The sequence below is a fragment of the Quercus lobata genome, chromosome 9 (genome assembly GCF_001633185.2).
Source record: "Quercus lobata isolate SW786 chromosome 9, ValleyOak3.0 Primary Assembly, whole genome shotgun sequence".
Lineage (NCBI taxonomy): Eukaryota > Viridiplantae > Streptophyta > Magnoliopsida > Fagales > Fagaceae > Quercus > Quercus lobata.
In genome coordinates, this window is record NC_044912.1 from 44,784,828 (window position 1) to 44,808,514 (window position 23,687).

Genomic DNA, 23,687 nt, shown 5'->3' on the forward strand with positions numbered 1-23,687 from the left:
TCCTTATTCTATTGAAGTATATATGAGTTAAAAAAAAAAAATAGAGTCTGTCCAGAAAGACCTGTGTACATTAGTTTGTGAGAACTTTCATCCATACGTACATGACAAAATGAAACTTATCAGCCACATGTTTGTCTTTTATCTTATAAAATGCATCGATTTCTTCTCATTTTTGTGCAATTCGGCCAAGTTAGAGCATCTGCGTTGGGTTAATTTTACGCTGATTTTATAGCTTCAAAATCTATTTTTTATATTTTAGTTAACAATAATTTTAGTGATTAGCGGGACATAATTTTTTTTTTTTTTTTTTTATAAGTAGTGGGACATAATTTTAAATGATATCTGATCTTCTAAAAACAATAATTAGTTTTTGGTTAGCCAAAAAAAAAAAAAAAATGATTTGTTCAAATCAAAATAATGGGTTATCTTTTTTACTTGGATAAATTACAGAAAACTACCCTGAAATTTGAGGAAATACCGAACACATCCATAACTTGTTAAAAATGGCCAATTTAATCATTCAACACAAACGGTGTTAACATCCACCGTTAATAACAAACTGTTCTTAAATTAAAATTAAAAAAATAAAAATAAAAAACTCAGATCTATCTCTCTCTCTCTCTCTCTCTCTCTTCGTTTCTGTTTCCTAATCTCAGTCTCTCTCAACTTTCTTTTTCTTTATCTAAATCATTCTCTGAAATTTTCTCCATTTTTCTTCTTAAAATAAACAACACAACAATTCTTTTTTTGGTTCTTTTTTCTTCAAAAAAAAAAATAACAAAAAAGGTGATTAATTTGCTAAAGAGAAAAGCTTAGAAAATCAAAAGGAAAATCCATAGAAAAAGCCTCATCTACTCCATGTAGTGTTTGGAAGCCAAGAAAATGAAAAGAGAAAGAAAAAATTCCTTAAAAAACAAGTCATTTTCTCCCCCACAAAGAAACCCAAGAAAACCCAATCACACCATCTAAGGTCCTAAATCCACCACAAAATTGCCATCAACCACCAAGCAAACATCAAAACTGTTGATACCCATGTCAAACAAACCCAAATCCAGTCCCACCACCGCAAGATCTCCAAACCGAAATAGAGAGATGAGAAAGGAAGCGGATCCATCATCCATCATCGGCAAGATTTAGACAACCGAAGGCAAAGAAAATTGAGAGAGAAAGAGTGTTAGATGAGATTGTGAAAAAGAAAAGAGAAAGAGAGTCGGATTTGGAAAATCAAAAATTGAGAGAGAAAGAGAGTATGGTGGGATTAAGAAAAAGAAAAGAGGTGAGAGAGAAAGACTTCGTTGTTATTAACGGTGGATGTTAAATAGGATTAAATTGACAATTTTTAACAAGTTGTGGATGTGTTTGGTATTTTCTCAAATCTCAGGTAGTTTTCTGTAATTTACCTTTTTTTTTTTTTTTTTTTTAGTCTATTAATCACAATCATAGTTTATTTAAATGCCTTTTGAATTGTGTAGGACCCATTTTTGAAAGGTTCCTTAGGCCCAGACCCAATGTAAATCTATGGGTCTATTGAAGAGCTAGAGAAGATGTGAGATGCTAAGTAAGGGAACTAGGCTTGGTCCCACCGTGGCCAATCTGAGTCATTTTAATGGATCAATCTACACACAAGTAAGTCCAAAATACAACAATATATATATATATATATATATATATGCAAAAATTACGAAAAACAACATAATATTGACAAGCATGAATATATTCAATGAACTCTAATTAATACCTCAAAGAACCCAAGCACAAATCCTATTAAGAGATAACACATAATTCATAGGCTCAAAACTTAATAGACTTAAATAGACCCTTGAGGTCCTACAAGACTTGTAAAGCTTGGACTCCTGGATCGATGTGTAGCCTCTAAGGCTCCGCTTGGGAGTTCATAAAGGAATGGAATGGAATAATCATTAAAGGAATGGAATAGAATTGAATGGAATGAAATGGAATGGAAAGTAAAAAGAAATGAAATGGAATGGAATAGAATGGAATGAAATTTAAAAATCGTGTTTGGATGTTATAAAATAAAGGAATGGAATGGAAAATAAGTAACCCTGTTTGGAAGTAACATTGGAAGAAATGGAATGGAATCATTTTATAATAACATTACTATTATACCCCTTATTTTAAAAAACATAAAAAATAATTAATGAGAACTTATAATTACTTTGAAATGTTTAGAATTTAATGGATGATGTGAAACTAGTTAGCCACAATTGGGTCTGTGTTAGATTATTAAATTACAATATAGTTTTTCAAGGTGAATAGATTGCATCATGTTAAGACCAGAGGTGATAGAACTATTAACAAATCAATTTCCTGATATAAAACTAAAATAATTCTAGTTTAAGGAAAAAAGAAAATATTATTGTAGTTAAAAAACAAGTTATGTATATTTCTATGTTATGATGCAATTCACAAATCACATATTTCTTCTTAATAAAATAAATATTCTCTAACAATGCAAACAAATATCTTTAAAAAAAAAAAAACTCCAGTAATGAGTCTTGCTAAAATAAAACAAAATAACATAATCCATTCCAAAACTCAAGTTGGCCAAAAAATCCCACACTTTTTTTAATTTTTAGACCTAGACATCAGTGTCAATAAGACACATTTGCGCTCATGATCTGGGCAACCAAAGAACATCTCCTTATATGTTGGATTTTCCATCAAAAATATGTAGGCCTCAGTCTTTGATATTGGATCTAAGTCCAATATGCCCAAAGCTGTGTGAACTTCTGCTCCATATGACTTTGAAAAGCACTTTGCCATAACCTCAGTCGCCCTATCAATTGCCTTTGATACATTATCAAATGATTGGGAAATTACATTCCCGAGTTCATCATCTTCTGCCAGTCGTCTTTTCTTGCTTTTAGAAGACATTGCATCTTGTGATGACACTCGAGAACGTGCAACATTAATTTCTGGTGACCTCTGATCATTTTCCACTTCAAAGTTCTCCAAAGAAACTTCATTTTGAGATATCAAATTATCAATCTCATCAATAGTAGTAGATGTAGCATACCTAGCACGTTTCTCCTTTGCAGTTTCAACATGATCACCTTTTGCTCTATCTTTAGCCCAAAGTTGTGCCATCTTAGAGTAATTAGGTATAGGTGTTGTCATCCACTTCTTGGCTGCAGGTTTAGACTGTTACAAACCAATACAAATGGTTAAACAATAGATATAATTATGTAATACAAAATTAAACTCACAAAAAATGGTAATTTACCGCTATGAGTGGCTCCCAAACTTCTGGTTCAGCTATTCACATATTTAAAGAATCATTCCATCCAAAACCACTCAATCCATCTTTAAATATGTCATAGCATTCATGAAAATTCTTTTTCAGTGTCTTCTGTCGATTTTTCACCTTATCCTTGGTGATCTCCATGTCAAATTTTTCAACCAACTCTTTCACTATGTCATCATATGCCTTAGAGGTAAAAGTTCCATTAACTCTACCACCTATGATCACCTTATGTAAAAAAGCATCCACTAAAGTATCATCCATAACACTACTCCATTGTACTTCTTTGCTTGGATCTCCATCATTCTTCTTTGATATCTTACCCATGCTATAATTAATAGGACAAAAAACACATATAAAATATTGTGTAAATATTAATATTAATTATCAAAAGATAGAGAGCAATATCACAATGAAAAGAGAAATTTGCATAACATTTAGATCTAAGTAATTGAAACATAGCATAGTCTTAAATGACATAACAACAATAAACCCAAAAGCTATCACATTTGGACATAGTTTTGCCACATGGCTAATTCTATAGAATTTCTTATAATATCTCCTTGCCTAGCATCCTCATCATCTTCTCTTGAAGTAGGGGCCACACGTTCACGATGAGAATGCAAAACCTCTTCATCAACTTCAGCAATAAGACTTTCATCAGGATCGACACCCATTAAATAATTATGAAGTATGCAACATGCTAAAATGATTTCATTTTGTGTGTCAACACAATAATTAGGCTCTGTAGTACTTGCTATGATAGGAAATCTCTTTTTAAGTACACCAAATGCTCTTTCAATAGCAATATGCAATGATGCATGTCGCAAATTAAAAAATTCTTTAGCATTTTCAAGGGGACGAACAGAGTACTCTTTTAAATGATAACGCACTCCCCTATAAGGTGCAATAAGACAACTTCTATTCATGTATCCCGCATCAACAAGATAATATTTACCTAATAAACAATAACAACCATTAATTATATACTACAAATTTTTTAATTATAAAGAATACACCCTAATACATATTTGAATTAAATTTACCTTGTGGGATTTTCAAGTTATCGTTTCTAGTTAAAGCATTCTTTATTATTCTTAAATCAGAAGCAGTTCCTTCCTAACCTGGTAATACATATGTGAATTTTAAATCAAATGAGCATGCTGCCAACACATTTTGTGTTGTGTAACCCTTCCTACCTCGATATGTTGGTGCATCCTCATTAGACACTTTGACACGAACATGTGTTCCATCAAGTGCCCCAATACAATCCTGAGATTAACATTATCTCTTAAAAATATTTACCTTAAAATATATTTGTACTAAACTACTATCAAATATAAATTATATGCATGATATATTTACCTTAAAATATGGGTAGAACCTAATACTTTGTAGTATTTCAAGTGGCACTTGGGTTCCATCAGGTTGTCGAAGGAATTGATCCTCTAGCATAATTATTGATCTTAACACGTTATGAAAATGGCGACTAATGGTCTCACGAGAATGAGAAAAAAAGAAGGACATTGTACGATGCGTCTGATTATGTGCTAGCATGTGAAGAAACTTGCCAACTTGCTCTTCAACTGTGGCACGCTGTGTGTCTTGAAGATCACCATCTCTCCGTAAAATGTCACACAAACCTTGAAAAGCTTGTGGACCTATGCGTATTACATCATAGCATTTTTCACTATTCCTAAGTCGAGACATTATTTCATCACGAACTTGTTGTTTTTCTATGGTTGATTGTGTAGGAATGTGGGTAACATGTCTTCTTTTTAATCGTTGCCTTTGATGGATAATGTAACACAAATAACGGCATGCAGCATGAACCAAGGCTAGTTTTCGCATAAAGTCCGAAAAAATTATGGTCTTAAGTACCTCATCATTCAAATCCATCTATGTAAAAAAATAGTTATATTATCAGTCCAACTTAAAAAATTATGGGCACATTTTATAAAAAAATATTTACGTTATTAGTCTAACTAATTATGAATGTGTTACAACTAATTTAAAAATAAAATTGTTTAACTATAAAACTGAGATTGAAAGATAAACAATTATCCTGAATGAGTTCCTATCAATTATCCTTAACGAAGAATGCATGAATGTAAGTCATGTAAGTCATGCAAGAATGCATGAATGTAAGCCTATTAATTATTAAAAAATGTCACAAATATAATCCTAAGGGGTAGCACAATCGGCTGGGGCCAAATTTCATGAAGCAAAGGCCACTAGTTCAAATCTAAACTTCCTCTTCCCTTGGGGCCTAACTCATTAAGAAAGAAAGTCACATGCATGCAGGTGCAGGTGCAGGTGCAGGTGTTCTGCTTAGGAATACTAATCCGCATACTAAGGTTTAAGAAGGGGCAATAAACTTGTAATATGCCCCCATCAAACAACAATAACAAGAAGCAATAAACAGACAAAACACAAACTCAACAAATTCGTATTTGTACTGTAATCTATGTAAGATACACACACATCTTTTTAAATATAGAAGTGCGTGAACCTAAAACTAAAAGTAAAGAATGTGTAACTGGGGGAAGGTATTAAGCAAAAGCCCAAGTTTAAAAATTGAATCACACCCATTTGAAGATTATATATAAAAATAAAATTAATTTATAAAATTAAAAAAAAAAAAAAAAACGCATTTTTATTTACACTAGTCTAAAGGATCTTCCCAGACTAGGCCAATTGAGAGTCTGAATGCTGAAAGGGTCAGTGATGAAGCAAATAAAGGAAATGAAATGGGAAAAGTGGAATCTTTTTTAATGCTAAAAGATGAAACATGCAAAAGTTATTAGTGATTAGTGATAGCCCAACACTCCTGATACTTGACTATTATTTCGTTACTTTGAACTCTACAGTGATAGCAACGGCAACATAAAACTAGATGAAGCAAATTGATTTTCATTACATGTACAAACTTTTCCTATTTTTCAGTATCGGATTTTGCTTCAGCGATTGAGCATGACTCTTCTGATGGAATGTTAAACCTATAGCTTTAAATGCTGGTTGTGTCTACATGCTTTTATGCCTAGCTCAACATAAACGGGTAAACTGGGGAGATTCAAACAATGGGAGTATATATATATATATATATTTTTTTTTTTCTGTGCTGTGTTTGTTGATATATACAGGTGTTCGGCAATAAGCAAATAAGCAATTTAAACCTGTTCAGACAAGTGTTCGGCAAGCCACCACTACGATCTAGTCATATAACATGGTTGTTTCACGTAATTTACAGAGTATGTACCCTGTTCCAGCGTACTGAATACAGGGGAATGAAAGGAAAAAAAAAAAAAGCAAAACAAAACAATTGAAACAATGAAAGCAAAACAATTGAAAAACTTTTTAATAGTAAATAGATCAATGAAATCAAAACAATTGAAAAACTCACAGTTGGGATTAGCAGTAGCGTGAGAAAGGAGCAGCAAAGAGATAGCAAAAATATTGGTACGGCTGGTTGTGATTAGCAGCAGCGTGAGAAAGGAGCAACAAAGAGAGTGCAAAAATATTGGTACGGCTGGTTTGGTTGAGAATACACAGGGCTAAGATTCAAGGGGTAATTTAGGAATTTCAATACAATTTTCATTAAACCTAAATCCATTCCTTCCTATTCCCCTCAATTTGGGAGGAACAAAAATTTGAGATTTTGAGGGCTTATGAGGAAATGAGTATTCCCTCTTAACCATTCCATTCCCTCCCACCTAAACTCGCAAACAAGGGAATGGAAAGTCCATTCCCTCCGTTAAAACTCCCAAGCAAGAGGGAAGGAAGAATATTCTAAAAATATTCTTTTCATTTCATTCCATTCCATTCTATTCCCTCCTCCCAAGCAAAGCCTAAATAATACTACAAGCAATGACTCCTTGCGAATACTATTTTCAAGGAACTCGACCTAACTTTTATACTTCCATTGTGATTGCTAATTTTCTCTATTATTATTACTTTTCTATATATATATATATATATACACTATTTCTTGTTGTTCTTCCATGGCTGATCCCTTCCCCTTTTATACTAGTTTTAGAGGACCTCAAAATTACAATATTTTCACTTTGCCTTGGTCTTGCTCTATGCGGTTCTTTCTTTTCTTGCTCTTGTTTCTCCTTCTTGGGAACTTGTTCTTGAAAGTGCTTCGGGTTGTTTTCCTTTCATAAGAGATGCCTTTAATTTTCCTAAGCAATTTAAACATTGGTTGAGGTCAACGAGGATGGGTCTTTTTTCAAGGCTGGGAGAGGGACATTTCGAAGGTTTCCCTAATCTGATAGGGACTCTATGCTCTGAGCCTCTTTTTTGAAAATGTTATAGGTCCTTCTTTGATTTTGGTGAACTTCTAAAGTGCATTGGGCATTCTCTTTCCATTGTTATTTCCTCCTGGTCGTGGTTCCTCGAGCCTCTCCCTCATGGATTAGTTGGTTTTCAGCCTAGGTCCCCAAGGCTTCGTGGGATCATTCGTCCCTTTCGATCCTGTCTCCCTAGGGAACTCAATCATTTGTGGTCGTTTCCCTAGTAAACCCTTCTTGGGCTCCCCCTCTTGATGGGCTGGTCTCATTTGAGGACCTCCTTCCTCACACCCTTTTGTTGGGTCATTTTACATCTTGTTCAAGGTGTTTTTTCCTTCTTTCTTTTATTGTTGGGCTTTTGGCCTCAATCTTCATGACTTCTCTTCCTTTTTGCAAAGGTGTGTCACAGAACCATGGGACCTCTATACTTATGCGAAGCCCATGGCTTGGTTTTTTGGGCTGGGCTTATTCTTCTAATTTTTTGGGTATAAAAAAAATTGCAATTCTTCCATGAAGTATTTTCTAAATTTTCTTCATAATTAAGTAATAATAATAAATAAATAAATCTACATTTTTAAGAAACATATACTTTTTTTATGTCCAAAATTCGACATTTTTATTCATGCTTTAACCATAATATGAACAACTTTTTGACCATTGTGATTGAAGTCTACCAATTGAATGATAGGTATATAACACATAATATATATGAAAACTTTTTCCGTAATTAATATAATATATAGAGACATACTTAACCCAAAATGCCTAAGCTCAATGGATATAATTTCAACTATGTTATATTAACTACTTATTATTTTCATCATTATTCAATGTGAAACTTCATTTACATGTGTATACCCAACAACTAATATTGATAAAGTCTATCATCCTCGGTCCATACCAAATCTTGATCCAATTCTTTAGCCGATTGAGCCAATTGATGAGCTACCTTGTTGCAAAACTTTCGTGATTGTGACACTGTAATAGACCTGAAATTTAAAAACATACTCTTTGTTCCCTGCAGCAGATGCCAAAAGCTAGAATCATCATAATTTCAGGTCTATCAATTCCTTTGTAACTATAGAACTAACTCCCTCAAGGATTATGTCATGATTTTTCAGGTCTATTGTAAGCTTAACTGCATAGTACTCAACCCTGGTTTCTACCTTTTCCTTGTAACAACTGATTTTATCATGTATCCTTTCAGTAAACTCCATTATTAAACAAAAAGAATGGAATGTTGAAAATTATGTCACCATCATCTTACAAGAAGTAATTATGTTCATACTTATTATTATATATTGCAAGAACTAATAATGCCTATGATTATTATACCAAGTTGTGCCAAATAAATTAAATTAAAATAATAAAAAAACAAAAAAAAAACTTTCATTTTCAGGGAAAAAAAACAGGAGATTTTTGTTTTCCCTTTTGGATGTAATGTAAAATAATGTCAGTATAACTGGAAATCTAAGTTATATATATAAAAGATTATAATAAAAAAAAAAGTTTTATATATAAAAACGAGCCTATAAAAAATAAAATAAAAAGGAGAGTTTTGTTTGAGAAAACGACCTCAAAAGCTTTAAACGGCATGAACTAGCATGAACGAGTGAATGACATCTACTACTTCTACTACCTAAATAGTCATCGTTTTAGCGAGGCAAAGGGAGAGAGAGGGAAAACACAGAGAGAGAGAGAGAGAGAGAGAAATCAAGGGAGCAAAGCAAAGAGAGCAAGCTGATTGTTGGTTAGTCTTCAATTGGTGTGTTTTCCTCCAACTGGTTTGGATTTCCATTTAAGTAGTTTTGAGTAATGGGTTGGATTCTACATTTTTTTTTTTTTTTTTTTTGGTGTTTCCATTTATGTCATGTCATTCCCTTAGAAAATGGTGTGGCAAGTGAAAGTACCTCCTAGGGTGGCATTATTTTTCTTGGTATGTTGCCTTGGGTAAGATTTTATCTATATAGATAACCTGAGGAGGAGGAAAATTATGGCTATAGATTGGTGTTGTACGTGCAAATAGTGTTAGGAATTGGTTGATCATCTCCTTCTTCATTGCCCTATAGCAAATGAGTTGTGACAATGGTGTTTAGCTTGTTTGGACTTCATTGGGTTATGCAGCAAAGGGTCACTGTGGTGTTATCGTCATGGCAGGGAAGTTTCAGCCTACATCATAATAAAGCTTTGTCGAGGTTTGTGCCACATTGTATAATGTGGTGTATTTGGAGGGAATGGAATGCTAGACGTTTTGAGGGATGTGAACACTCTATTCTCGAGTGGAGTTTAGCTTTACAAACATTTTCTTGTTTGTCTATTTCTGATCTGATGAACATTGTAATTTGGTTTCTTGATTGTATTTCTCCCATAGTACATTTCTAGTGTACTTGGGCCTATTTTTGTTTTCAATAAAATTTTCGTTAATTATCCACAAAAAAATAAAAATAAAATAAAATTGACTTGGCGATTCCACATGATAGGTGCTGCTTTGTGTTTTATAGCTAACTGCAGAAAATCTCTGATGATTGAACATATGAATAACTCTATTTCCTATGGCCATAAAATTAGATCCAAATCTGGTAATTGTCCTTAATGAATTTGGGTGGTTTTATTTGTTGATTATGTATATGATTTTATTTGTCAATGGTGTGTATATTGGTGCAAGTGATATCATTGTTTCTTTTCAGTCTTTTTGCTACTCTAAATGTTTTGTTTTGCTTTTTGCTTCCCCCCCCCCCCCCCCCCCCCCCTCCTTTTGCAGCCTCGTATCAATGTGTACACACATTTGTTTATCAAGGTGCTGACTGATAATTATAAAAAGGTAATCAACTTATTTGTGTCTGCTAATTTCCATATGTTTCTTCATTTTAAAAGAACTCTCAAAATTCATGGAGGTGTTGTCACTTTGTGTCTGTGTACTAAGTTATAGCCTGTTTTTACTTCAAAATTATATGGGTACATTGTGCAGTTATGTGTCTTTCCAAAAAACTTAGTACTTCAAAATATATTATAATGTTGTCTTGTGATGCACAATAATGACTTCTATTGTAGTACATGGCTGCAAGATAAATGATGAAATTTGTAAATCCTTTGAACTTGTTTGTTGCATGTGTGGACTTGTTTAGAAAGTAAGTGATCTCTTGTTTGTAGATAGGCAATAATATCCAGAGATCATGGTTTCGTAAAAATCTATGCCTGTACACTCTTAATTGCAAAATGAGAGCTCTATCCTAAAAAGCTATAATTGAACCATGGTAGTTTTTGAAGCTCTCTCTCTGTGTCAGTCTTTGTAAGCTGTTATTACTTATTCTTTTTATATAAATATTAATGTAAACTGTTATTACTTGGGATCTGATATGCTTATTGGTGTTATTCCGGAACTTGAACAAATTTTTTTGCCTCGACAATGTCAGGGTAAGCAATTGTTTCCATCTTAACAGTATTCATTAGTGGTCACTCTCTTATGATTATATTATTAGATAGCAAAATTTTCCACTTAACATGTCTTCTGTTAACAAAAAAAAAAAAAAAAAATGTTCAGAACATATTCCGAGTATCTTTTTTTTTTTTTTTTTTTTTTTTTTCATTTTTAATTACAATGACTAATTTTGAGCTACTGCCATCTTGGGATTTTTTGGGTCTAAGAAATTTGAAAATAAGTAACAAGATTTTATTTAATTAATTGAATAGTGAATAATTTTGGGGTGGTCCAATCTTTGGATTTTCTTGTACTAGAAACTGAATAAGATTAGTAGGTTACTGAAGATTAGCCTTTTGTTTTATTATCATGTTGGTGTGTCACTAGAATTTTCACTGCTAAGGTTATTGATAATTGCGAGTAGAATAAGCTCTTGCAGTATAAATATTTGTTATGTTTATGTGAAGAATTGGATGTTGTTATTGCCGTTGATAATTTGGTGAGGAAATAACCAAGTAAGGTAGTGGGAGAAAAAAAAAAAAAAACAAAAGATTCTTTCAGTTTGTTATTTATGTATTTGTGTTTACCTTGCGGTTGAGCTTGCATGATTTCTTGCTTGGGTTAGAAGTAAGGTATTAGAATCCAAAAGGGCTATTTGTCGCTAATTTCACAAGGTGTGGAGATAGTGTGGTGCTTGGGATGTATTGGTCTGCCTTGATGCATGATTTCATGCTTGGAAGGAGTGAAGAGGTTGTATTCTTAGCACTCAGTAGCTGAGGCAGGAGCAGAGCGGCTCTGGTCTTGACTTCTGCCTCTGCCAATTCTGCTCAAGATTGGAGCGTGACCTTTCCTGATTGCCACAATGATCAGCTTGGCATGAATAGTTCTTTGTTGTGTATCAGTGTATGTTTCTTTTTTATGTTTAATATTGTGCATGAGAAGATAGCTCAATTGCACATATTCTGGTTAGCCAAAATACGCCTTTTAACTTAACAAAATACAATACCGTCTAGAAGGTTTTATTGTGTTGGTCAGAGACTCACCATTTTGCCGAGAAAAAACTCTAGTTGTGCAGGAAAATGGTGAGAGAGATAGCGAGTAGGCAAGAGGATGTAACACAAGTGGTTACCTCATTGATGTGTTCACTTATCTTGTCAATTAAAAAAAAAAAAATCTCTCTCTCCAAATGGATGGTTAAAGGTGGGTTCACATTTGAAAGCCAAATCATGAAAAATAGGTTTGCAATTTTTTTTTTCGTTTTTATCCTATATTTTCTTGGAAAAGTGATTAGGTTGCTTTGAATTCTGAGAATTAAGGGCTTTAAAAAAAAAATAGAATAAAGCTAGGCAATTGTAAGCCAGTTTTAAACGTGCAAGTGCAAGTGTGCAACTACTTGGTTTTATTGTGGTGAATTTTTAATTTTGTTGACACCAAAGCAGTATGGAATTTATAGCCAGAGGATTTTTTTTCCCCATCAGTTTTCTCAAATTATCTACTCGATTCCATTTGCTCATAAAAAGAAACGATTCTTGAAAGTGAATTTTCAGAGATTGTTGGTCCACATTTTTAGTGGAGAGTTTTTGAGCAAGCAAGTCCAGAGCCAGAGGTGAATAAGACAACCCAAGCCCAAGTTGAATTTCTGTTACACGGTAGCCAGTTGTGGGTGCAAATAATCTAAAGATCCAGTTCATTTAACTTATTTTATATATATATATATATATATATATATTTATATGAGATGAGTTCAAGTTACACCTGGTGTAACTCTACAAGAGTTACACATTTTTTAAGCCATAGATTTCCAAAAAATCTAACAGTCAAAAAGAAAACACAATTTTTTCAACTCATCATTAAATACTTACCTAATTAATAGCATCTCTATTAACTCTCTCCTAATTAACATGGTGGTTCAACGTGAGAGCATAGATTTCCAAAAGATCTAACGGTCAAAAAAATAGAGATGGCGGTTCAACGTGAGAGCATATAATTCTACAAGAGTAAAAATATAATTCTTGAGAGCATGTAACTTGAGAGCATATAATTCTACGTTGAACCACCATGTGAATATATATATTAGGAGCGAATTATATATATATTCACATGGTGGTTCAACGTGAGAGCATTAGTACCTGCACTGCCATATGTCATATGTTGGCATATTTTACCATCAAAGCACAAAAATCATGCTTTATTCGGGCTTCTAATTGTAAATTTTTTTACAATACTACTACAATACCATATGTAATATGGTACTATAGTAGGCTTGTATATATTTTTTACTAATTTATTCTCTGTCCTTCATTAGTTGTCTCCTACTTTGTCTCTCCGTCTCCCATCTCTCTCTTTCATTTCTCTGCGTCTTTCACGTCTATCTCTCTCTCATTTCTCTGGTTCTCTCTGTAGCAGTGTAGCCTCAGTCCTCACTCGTGTGTTTGAGATCAGCGTGTTGGCGAGGTTGGTGGCGCGGTTGAGATTGGCATGGTGGCAAGGAGGTAAGTGTGCGATGGGAATCGGCGTGGAGACCGACATTTGGTTTCTTTTGGTTTTTCTGGCCCCTCTCTCTCTATTCCAATAGTCACATTCCAATCAGTTTCTTTCATATCAGCGTGGTGGTGAGGCTGGTGGCACAGTTGAGATCGGCATGGTGGCATGGAGGTTAGCGCGGAGGAGACCGGTGTGGAGACCGGCGTGGAGACTGACATAGAGACCGATGTTTGGTGGTGGTGGCATGGTGGCCGATTTCTGGGTTTGGTGGCCAATGTTTGGTGGGTTTGGTGATTCTGTCCTTTGATTCTCATCGTGGTTGTAACTGGTGTTTGGATTGATTGATTGTGTTGCTATGGGTTTGCTAGGTTTTTAGTGGGTACTTGGTGGGTTTTGTTTTTTGTTTTTTTGTTTTTTTTTTTTTTTTGGGTTTTTAGTTCCAATGGTATTTTGGTGGGGAAAGGGCAGTGGTTGCGTGATGGGCATGGTGGTGGTGATTGTTTGTTTAGTTGTTGAGAAACTGAGGGAGAGGCAGGGACGGAAATGAGAAAGAAAGATAATTTATTTATTATTTTATTGTATAATTTATATTATTTTAATTTGTTGTATTGTAAAATAAAAGTTGAAATATTGGATGTATTATAAAATGATATGATATGATAGATAAAATAGTTTTTAAGATGGTAAAATATAATAGTCTGAAGATATTGAATGTAAATGCTCTAAAAGTGTGTTTTTTTTTTTTTTTATATGTGATACTAGCATTATTGCTATTGTAAAGTGACAGAGAGAATCTTGTCAAAGTGTCAATGTTTGTGTGTGATACTAGGCATTATTGCTAAGTGACAAAGAGAATCTTGACAACATTTTCACCGAATGACAAGCTGTTAATAATTGTAACTTAGGTCTGCAACTTATATTATTTTTTCAATTATTAGTAATAATTTGTCATTTTAATTTTATTGTAAAAATATTCTGAGCCTACCATTATTATTTATTTTTGTGGACAGCTTTGTTAGAGCATTCACACCCCAAAATGTCATTCTATTCTACTTTACCATTCCAAAAAACTATTTTATTAATTATACAATACCATTTTACAATACCCCAACTTTTATTTTACAATACAACAAATTAAAATAATATTTCTACACAATAACATAATATATCCTAAAATCACCATCATCTACAGTACAACATATTAGCTACAGTGCATTTAATAAAAAGTAGGAGAGAGAAAGAGAATTAAATAATAATATGAGAGTTTACCATTCAGCTACAGTGCAATTCTACATGTAGAATTGCACTATAGCAGTATTGCAAATTTTTTTGCAATACTTGGCTTTTACAATTTCTAATGGAGTGGATATTTTGGGCTTAAATGCTAAAAAATGCTTACATTAGGCATTTGGGATGTGAATGCTCTAACAACTCTCTTGGATAACTAACACTCATGCTTATTGACCTTGCTAGTCATCTGTCCATTCTGTTGTTGCTGCAAGATATTTACACTATTCATTACTAAAATTGATGTTGTTTATCCTCATCATTCTTAGCTATCCTAGAGTCCCTTGTTGAATGCCAATTAGGCTTGTTTGAATCATAACAGAAGCGAGCCACTTAGTCCAACAACTGCACTTAATAGATTAAGAGGGTATAGTGCAGTAGCTGCAACCATGTTGAAGCCTCCAACATCAAGTCTATCAAAATCACGAAACAAAGAGAAGTTGCACTTCACAAAGTTAAATAACCAGGGTGGTATTATGACATCAAATGGGTTTGCAAATTAATCCATTGTGTTCCTCATAGCATTAGAGAGTAAAAACTAGTCTCTAAGAAGATCTATAGAATAAAACGCAATCAAAACTAAAATGACAAAGAAAAGTGAAATATTGTAATTTTTTTTACATGATATAGGACGAAAAAAAAATTCATAAACTTATTTCAGCTTGAGAAATAAATTATTCAATACACTGGATTTCACAATTTTTTTTTTTTTTTAATGTACCGCATAAACATGGATACATAGCCATAACAAGTTTAGACAAACCAAAACTCTATGAAGCATTTTAACTTTCAATGCCACCCAAAAAAAAAAAAAACTGTGGAAGATTGATGCTTTGCCTAAATCTAGCAATTTTGATCCCAACCACTTCCAAAAGATTTCTAATCGGATCAAATCCAACAAAGACTAAAACTTTTATATATATATGGGAAGCAAAAGCTAAAACTATTCCTCATATTTAATAATCGACAAAGTTAAATTATAAATCAAATCTGAAATCCATTTTCATGTTTTACAGTACCTAAGACTCCAACAAAGTGCCACTAAAGGAACACGATTAAAGCTTGATCCAATTAATATTAAACAAAAGAAACCCAACAAGAACTTAACCCAGATAATACTGAGCTAAGAAGAAAAAAAAAAACTAAAAGACTTCAAATTTATCAAGTAAAATAACTAAAAGATTTATCACGTGGGTGGCTCGCATTCAAGGTCAAAAACCAAAATTCATATGATGACAATGGCAGTGAGATAGCCATATGAGCAGGGACAAATGAAATAGAGACAAAGCTGAAGTGTTGTCTTGTGAAATCTTCAAAAAATAAAAGCTAATGAGATAGCTAGTCGTAGTGATGACTGACGATGATGAACAGGGAGCTCCATATCTCAGAGGGAAAGAAAAACAGGAAAAGCGAAAGAGAGAGAGAATTCGCAAAAATAATGAAATTTGAAAGCTTTGACCTTGTGAAAGCTCTCGCTGACCCGCCAATTCAATTCCCAAATGAAATTTGAAATTTGAACAGAGGACGGGTTAACGACGTTAAAATTTGTGGAGTTGTTGAAATGACGTGGCATGTAAATTGATATATATATATATATATATATATATAACATCATTTAAATACAATGGCATCAAAAAAACAATTTAGACATTTACATAATCGCATGCAAATAAAATAAAAGATAAATGATTGAGGTATTCTGTAATAAATAAAATTTTTAAATATCAAATAATAAAGTACATATCAAGATAATTCAATTACCAAAAATTAAAAACATATATTTAAAAATATAAACATGTATGATAAATATTCATAAGTGTGAAAAGAGTAAAACCAAAGTATATCAATGCATTTGGCATAATTTATGGATGCTTAGACCTATTTTTTAATAATCAATGTCCAAAATAAACAGCTTTTCAAAATAAAATATGATATTTTCTAAATTGTGTTGTGGGGCCCGAAATCTGAGGTCCCAGCTCACTTAGTATTAGAAGCCCAAGCCCAGGCCGAGGAGTCTTACTGCTAAAGACGCGCAATGAAAGCTCCTCGAAGGTCCAAGGATGTGGCCGAGGACGACTTTGCGCCCAACATCTTGCGGAGAGGCCTGAAGAAAAGGACAAATTCAATACAAGATAAGCACAAGGGAGAAAGCTGCCAACGCTTTAATGTGGAGCCCATCGCCTGACAAACCCATACTGATACTATGCTGTCCAGTTTTTCCCAACCACTCTGATGTGAGGATTGACAAGACAAGTAACCACCCTGAATAATGAGAAACGGACACGTGGGTGAAGAGTGGGAAGGAAATACTAGTATAAAAGGGAAGCTCGTCGCATTGACAAAGGGGGGGCTTCCCAGGAACCAGAGAGAAGGGGGAGAACGAACTCATAAAAATGAGGATGGTGAGGACGAGACGCTCCTCGGACCAATTCCGAGGAGATAGATCTTCACATCCCATCCGTGTAAGGCTTAGCCACTCAGGCCAAACCCATCTTCGGATGGGCTTCCATGGAAATCCTGACAAAACCGTTGCCCAACGACCAAGGTCTAGCCTTTTCCAAACCCACTCTCTACAAATCATATTGTTTGGACCCTTTACACACAAGCCCAATGTCTTCCTTGGGTCGTAAAAATCGTGTCCCTACATGTGTGTTACTTAACAATGACATGATATTTATAAAAGAAACTTTTTATAAATAAGTAAAAAATAAAACTCTGGTGTATATTCTCATATATATATACATATATATATATATATATATATTTATATATATATATTATTAGTTAACTTTAGAGAAAATCCAATTAGATTTTAATTGAATTCTCAATTTTGCGCCACGTGTCCCATTTAATTTTTAATTGTGTGTCAAGTGAATTATTGAGTGTACAAATCAAAGAGTCCAAATATAATTAGATTCAAAATTGGATTTCAATTAGAGTCCAATTTTTTGCTGTGTCCATCTAAGTTTTTAATTTTTGTGGCAAGTAAATTATTCAATGCAAAAATCGAAGAGCCTATAAACCAATTAAATTCTAGATCATATATATATATATATATATATAAACAAAAGCCTCTGACTTTTGATTGATTTCTCCACAATTTTACACTTCAACATTTTTTATTATAATTTTTAAATTTGATTTATTTCTTTCAATTAAATATATACGAGACTCCTTTTACAAATGCGCTCTCTCTCTCTCTCTCTCTCTCTCTCTCTCTCTCTCTCTCTCTCTCTCTCTCTCTCTCTCTCTCTCTCTCTCTTCTCTCTCTCTCTCTCTCTCTCTCTCTCTCTCTCAAACCCGATACTCTGCCCCTTCGCTCAGTTTTCTCTCCACAACTCATTGGCAGTGGCGAAGCCACTTGAGGACTGAGGCCCCAAAAATTTTGAAAAAAAAGTTTTAAAAAAAAATTGAAAATATCTAAAAAATTTAGAATGGGCTACTCAAATTTTTAAGCTAATCCAGTAAAAATTTAACCCAAATATTTAATTTGGCAAAAAGGAAAAACCCAAAAAATTAAAAATAAACAAACAAACAAAATCCACCATCTGCCCAATAATCAACTCACGTTCCTCCAAAACCCCTCATTGACCTTTTATAAATTCCAAACTTGCAATACATATAAACTAAAAAAAAAAAAAAAAAGGAAAACAAACAAATTAGATTATTATGGCCCAAAATAATAATTTATTCACCTTATTATTTTGGGCTCAAGTACTCTCCTTAGAGTACCGCGTCCATTTCTGATGATTATGTTCTTTATCTTCATACCAAGATACCAATAAGCTTTTGATATAGACGGAGATTGAACTTCAAGTCTAATGCACTCAAGCTTCTTCATTTACCTTTGAAATTTCATAATATTCATAACCCTAACTTTTTTATCTGTCTTATGTTATGTTTTCAAATTAAAATGTGTTTTTTTAATTACAAACAGAGAGGTGGGTTACGGAAGCCTAACGAAGCAAAATTCAAGTGAGTAAAGTGTTAAATTTCAAACTACAAGTAGAAAACTTAAATTCAAGCCAAATCACAAGTGAGTAAGTTGTCAAATTTCAAACTACAGGTAGACAACTTAAATTTGGGCCAAACCATAAATAAGTAAGTTGTAATTTGCTCAAAATTTTACATGAAGATTTACTCAACAAAAACTATAATAAAACATTTTAATAAACTAATCTCTAAACAATAGGAAAACAATTCAAGATGAGATCAAAGCTCCAAATAATTGAATCTACTATATATTTTTCATTTCTTTCCTTTCTAACTTAAATTATATATATTTTTAGTTTATTTCATTGATGGGAGTCCCATCATGGGACACATTTTTTTTGCTAGGACCCTTTTCTGCTTAGGACACGTTTTTTTGCTTTAAAACTTAGCCATAGGATGATAGTACAGGCCCTGCTGGCCTGCTCACATGAGTCACATCTGCACTGCACAGGTTGCACAGTGCACAACTGTGCAGTGCAGCCCACAGTCATTACTTAACACGGTTTCTCACTTTTTATTTATTTTTATTTTTTTATATGAACGCGGCTTCTAACTTTATCTATTATTATAAATTATTATATCAATTAATAATTTTATGTGTATCATATTAACTTATTTGTATTATAGTGACATTTATTTATTGAATTATGTATTAAATTAATTTTTATTTATGTAGTTTTAGATTTTAAAGTGGTCATGACTTTAGAAAAATTATAATAATCAGGTTCTATTGTTCTATTATATCATAAGAAAAATTAAGTGAATTAACTATATTATTAATTAAAAAAAAAATGTTAGAAAAACTTAAATACAAAAGCTTAATTAGTAATTTTACATCTCCAAAAGTAAGAAAAATAAATTTTAAATAAAAAAATTCAATATATATATTATTTGATTAATATTTAAATATAAAAAGACTTCATTTAACATTTTTGTCTAAGACCCTCAAATATGTTGAGCCAGTCCTGAATTTTCACCTATGTTAACATCAAACTTAAGATCATGATATAAAGTATAATAAATGTCATAATTTATGGTATAAAATGCGTGAATATAATTTATAATGGTAAAATATAATTGCCCTAATTATTAAAGGGCGCAAGTTAGTGAGCTCAGGTTTAATGGAAAAAAAAAAAAGAAAAAGGAAAAAAAGAAAAAGAAAAAGCAGCTTAATTAGTTGACTGATATTATACTGTTTAACAATTAACACACACACGCTCTCTGTCTCTTGTCAACATAAAAAAAAACACACACACACACACACATTCTCTCTCTCAGTCTCTCTTTCGTTGAATGATGTCCCAAGAACGAGGAGCGATCCTCCGACGTAGGACGAAGGATGATCTCCCAGACGAAACCGTGTTGGACATCCTAGCAAGGCTACCTGTGAAATCACTCCTAAGATTCAGGTGCGTCTGCAAACCTTGGTACTCTTCCATAGCCAACCCCAATTTCATCTCTACCCACCTCCCTAATCACAATCATCAAGGTGGTTATGTCATACACATTCCTAGGAATATTCCCGAACCTTCATCTTCTATTCCTGGTTCTTCACGTTCTAGCGGTCAAGTCTGTACTCTCGCTTGCGACCGCACCTATGAAACCATATTCGACTTTAGATTTCCCTTCACCCATCAATCTGGGTTTCCCCACTTTGTGGGTTCATGTAATGGAATATTGTGTTTCAGTTATAATACTGCAGCATGGTCTAATGTTTTTTACTTGTGGAACCCCAGTATTAGAAAATTTAAGAGGTTGCCCGATACCCAGTTACCTATTATGACATTCGGAATTGGGTGTGATTCCCAGAATAATGACTTCAAGGTTGTTGGGATTCCACAGGCATTTGCCAAGACTAAGCCTCCCCCTGAGGTTGGGGTGTACTCATTAAGTTCGGATTCATGGAAAAGAGTTGAACTTGGAATCGAGTTGAGACCCACTGTTTGTTACTACAATGTGAATAATTCTACGGCATTACCATTTGTTTGTGGACATTTGCATTGGATGTTAAAAATTGTAGAAGATGTAGGTGGACACGCGAGGCTTTCTGCTGATATGCTTTTGTCGTTTGATGTCAATAGTGAGAAACTCAAACAGCTACCACTGCCTGATGTTGAAGGAAGTTGTTTTATGAAATTCGTTACATCATTGAAGGGGAAGCTGGCTTTGATTGAATATAGAAGTGGTGCCCAGCCGCATAGCACGCTATGCTCCATTTGGGTGATGAGGGAGTATGGTGTGATTGATTCCTGGGATAAATTTTGTGTTCTATCAATTGAAAATCTTCTTGATTTCATTGGTTTCACCAAGTATGGCTTACTTCTAGTTCAAAAGGGGTCTTGGCTGGTCTCTACCAACAGTAAATTAAAAAGGAAACATAAGTATCTTTTAATTGACCTCAAAACTCTTCATGAGAAGGAGATTAGCACTCAAGTGAATTATCATTTAGAGGTAGCTACTTACATGGAGAGCCTTGCTTTACTAGATGGAAGAAATGTGGTATCTTACTAAGAAGATGGTACTATGAGAATAAGAAGTGATGTCATTACAGGTATGGATGAATTGAAATCCTTGTCATGCTTTTACTTGTAGCAATAGGCATGTTAGTATTTTGAAAACCATAGTTTTCTGCCCCGGATTTATATGATCCTTTTATGGTTGTGGCTGTTATATATTATATTTGTATTTGATAATTGTTTGTGGATGCTTGTTGCACACAGTCCACAAATAAAACCATCATTGGCCAACATAACCCTGTTTTCTTGTGTGTGTCTCTGTTGTAGTGCTAAAAAGAACTCAGAATAGCTCTACAACTCTTTTTTTCTCTTATATTAAAAAAAAAAAAAAAAAAAAGAAGTAATGACAGAAGAAGTACAGTGAGAATAAAAAGAAATGGGAAAAGGAAAGAAAAAAAAATGGTGCAGGAAATGTTGTCTTTCTTGGAGGGGAGGTTTGGTGGGCAAAGTTGGGAGGGGGGGGTTGGACTTGGAAGTTGGAACACAATACCCAGTGTTCATGTGGGTTTTTGTGGAGAGAAAGGAACGCTTATTGCTTTGACAGGCAGGATCTAAACGTGGCCAAGTTGAAATATTTATTGTTAAAGTCTTTTAATGAGTGGAAATCAACTCCCATGTCCTCTCTTACTGGGCTTCTGAAGTATCTGGATTTTCTAGGTCTACATTTATCCTTTGTAGTAGTTTTTATTTCCTATTTTTATAAGGTCCACTTGTATTTGGAATGGGTGTAATAGGTTTCTAAAGTCATCAAGTTTAAGGTGGGTCTTGATCCATGGTTCGGGAAGGTGATCCACTGATCCTTAAGGAGGTCTTTCTGGCACCATTTCAAATAGCCTGAAATAAGGAGACTTGCATGGTAGCCTATATGTGTTGGTATAACAAAGTTATTCATTGGGACATACTCTTTACCAGATCAGTCCATGATTGGGAGATGGAGATTTTACAATATTTTCTTGTCCTTCTCTATTCCCATATAAAATTGGTAGGGTTAGGGATGACTGGATTTGTTGGACTCATGCTAGGAGTAGTATTTTTGAAGTTTAGTCTTACTGTAAGGCTCTCATAGAACTTAAAAGGAGAATGTCCACCATTTTTTCAAACTTGAAAATGACAAAAGTAATAAGCAACAGGGGATTTTTTTATGCTTGTGCCCTTCTCGCTGGCAGGTATATTAGTATTATTGCACCTAAATGTGTTTGCTTCATTCTTTATGCTTCCAGAAAGCAGAATAGGTTAAAGAAATGAAGAGTCCTGATTTGTCTTTTTAGTTTTTCAATCTATGATCTATCTCTTTTGTTTGTTTGTTTGTTTTTAATGCGATTCCTCGTGTGGGACAGTATCTTGTATGTGATGGAGGTTCCCCCCCACCCCTCCTTCATTTTATGTGTTCATTGGCCATCTTATCTAGATTTTATGAAAAGGTGTGGTAATCTGAATTTGTATCTTGATGTACTGCCACCCATTGTCTATTTTAAATTGATATGTTAGTTGTTGCAAAGAGCTGCATAATTTTATATTGATGTACAGTAGTCTATTTAAATGGATAAATCACACATCAGTTATCACTGTTAATTGTTGCAGAGTTTAAACATCATTACTGCCTAAAGAATTCCTGTTTGCAAAGGGAATCACACAATTTGATTTCTTTTGCCGGAATTGAATTTCATCTGATTTGGAAACAGTCTTATGAATCTAGCCACCTTTGCCATTTTGTATTTGATTGAAGTATGCGAAATTGCCAACTGATTTAGGAAGTGAATTTTTGTTTTGCCAGGTATTCGTGAAATCGTACGGAAATTGCCTCCCATCTCCAATGGGTTAAAGTTATCAGATGGTAGGGAACACCCGCTTACCTTGCAAGTGCAATATCTTAAGATCAGGACTTAGTTGACTTTAGATGGTAGCCTAGTTGAATATCAGACTCAAAATGAGGAAAGTTCTTTTCTTTTTCTTTTTCTTTTTAAATGAAATTTGAAGAGAAGCTCTTTGTTAATTTTTGAGTGTGAAACAAGCATCTGTGCTTTCTTTGCTCTTAACATATATGAGATAACCCACGAAGTTAGTCTTGTGTCAGCATTTTGATGTATTGGAATTGATGATTCCCTCAGCAATGTTGAATCCAATAGTTTGTTGTTACTTGGCTTATAGATGCTGTCTTGCATATTTGTAGTCGTAGTCAGATGAAGCTAGGTAGGGACTTGTCTTCTAGGGCTGAGCTAGTGCCAAAAACATAGTATTTGAACGACTAATAAAATCATTTTGGATATACTGTTTTCTTAGACTTCGTAGTCCATGCAATGCAAGCGATTTTGGGGGTGTGATCAATCCAAGAGTTAGCTTTTTCGATAATAGTTGTAGCCTTTAGGATTCTTATTAGCATTAACTATATACCCTACTACTTCCAAGACAAAATGTAATGCTTCAATATTTTTCTG

General features: G+C 33.6%; 2 protein-coding genes across 2 annotated transcripts; one reads left to right on the forward strand and one right to left on the reverse strand.

Annotated features, from left to right (window-relative positions):
* Positions 1 to 3,765: 3,765 nt before the first annotated feature.
* Positions 3,766 to 4,972, reverse strand: LOC115961835 (putative nuclease HARBI1). Its single transcript, XM_031080748.1, has 3 exons — positions 4,628 to 4,972; positions 4,387 to 4,534; positions 3,766 to 4,220 (listed from the first exon to the last, which is right to left on the reverse strand). The coding sequence occupies exons 1-3, from the start codon at positions 4,970 to 4,972 to the stop codon at positions 3,766 to 3,768; spliced, it is 948 nt and encodes a 315-aa protein (XP_030936608.1).
* Positions 4,973 to 19,951: 14,979 nt separating this feature from the next.
* LOC115958920 (F-box/kelch-repeat protein At3g23880-like) lies at positions 19,952 to 23,399 on the forward strand. The gene is made up of 2 exons (XM_031077184.1): positions 19,952 to 21,287; positions 23,027 to 23,399. The coding sequence occupies exon 1, from the start codon at positions 20,030 to 20,032 to the stop codon at positions 21,245 to 21,247; it is 1,218 nt and encodes a 405-aa protein (XP_030933044.1). The 5' UTR covers positions 19,952 to 20,029; the 3' UTR covers positions 21,248 to 21,287; positions 23,027 to 23,399.
* The last annotated feature ends 288 nt before the right edge of the window (positions 23,400 to 23,687 follow it).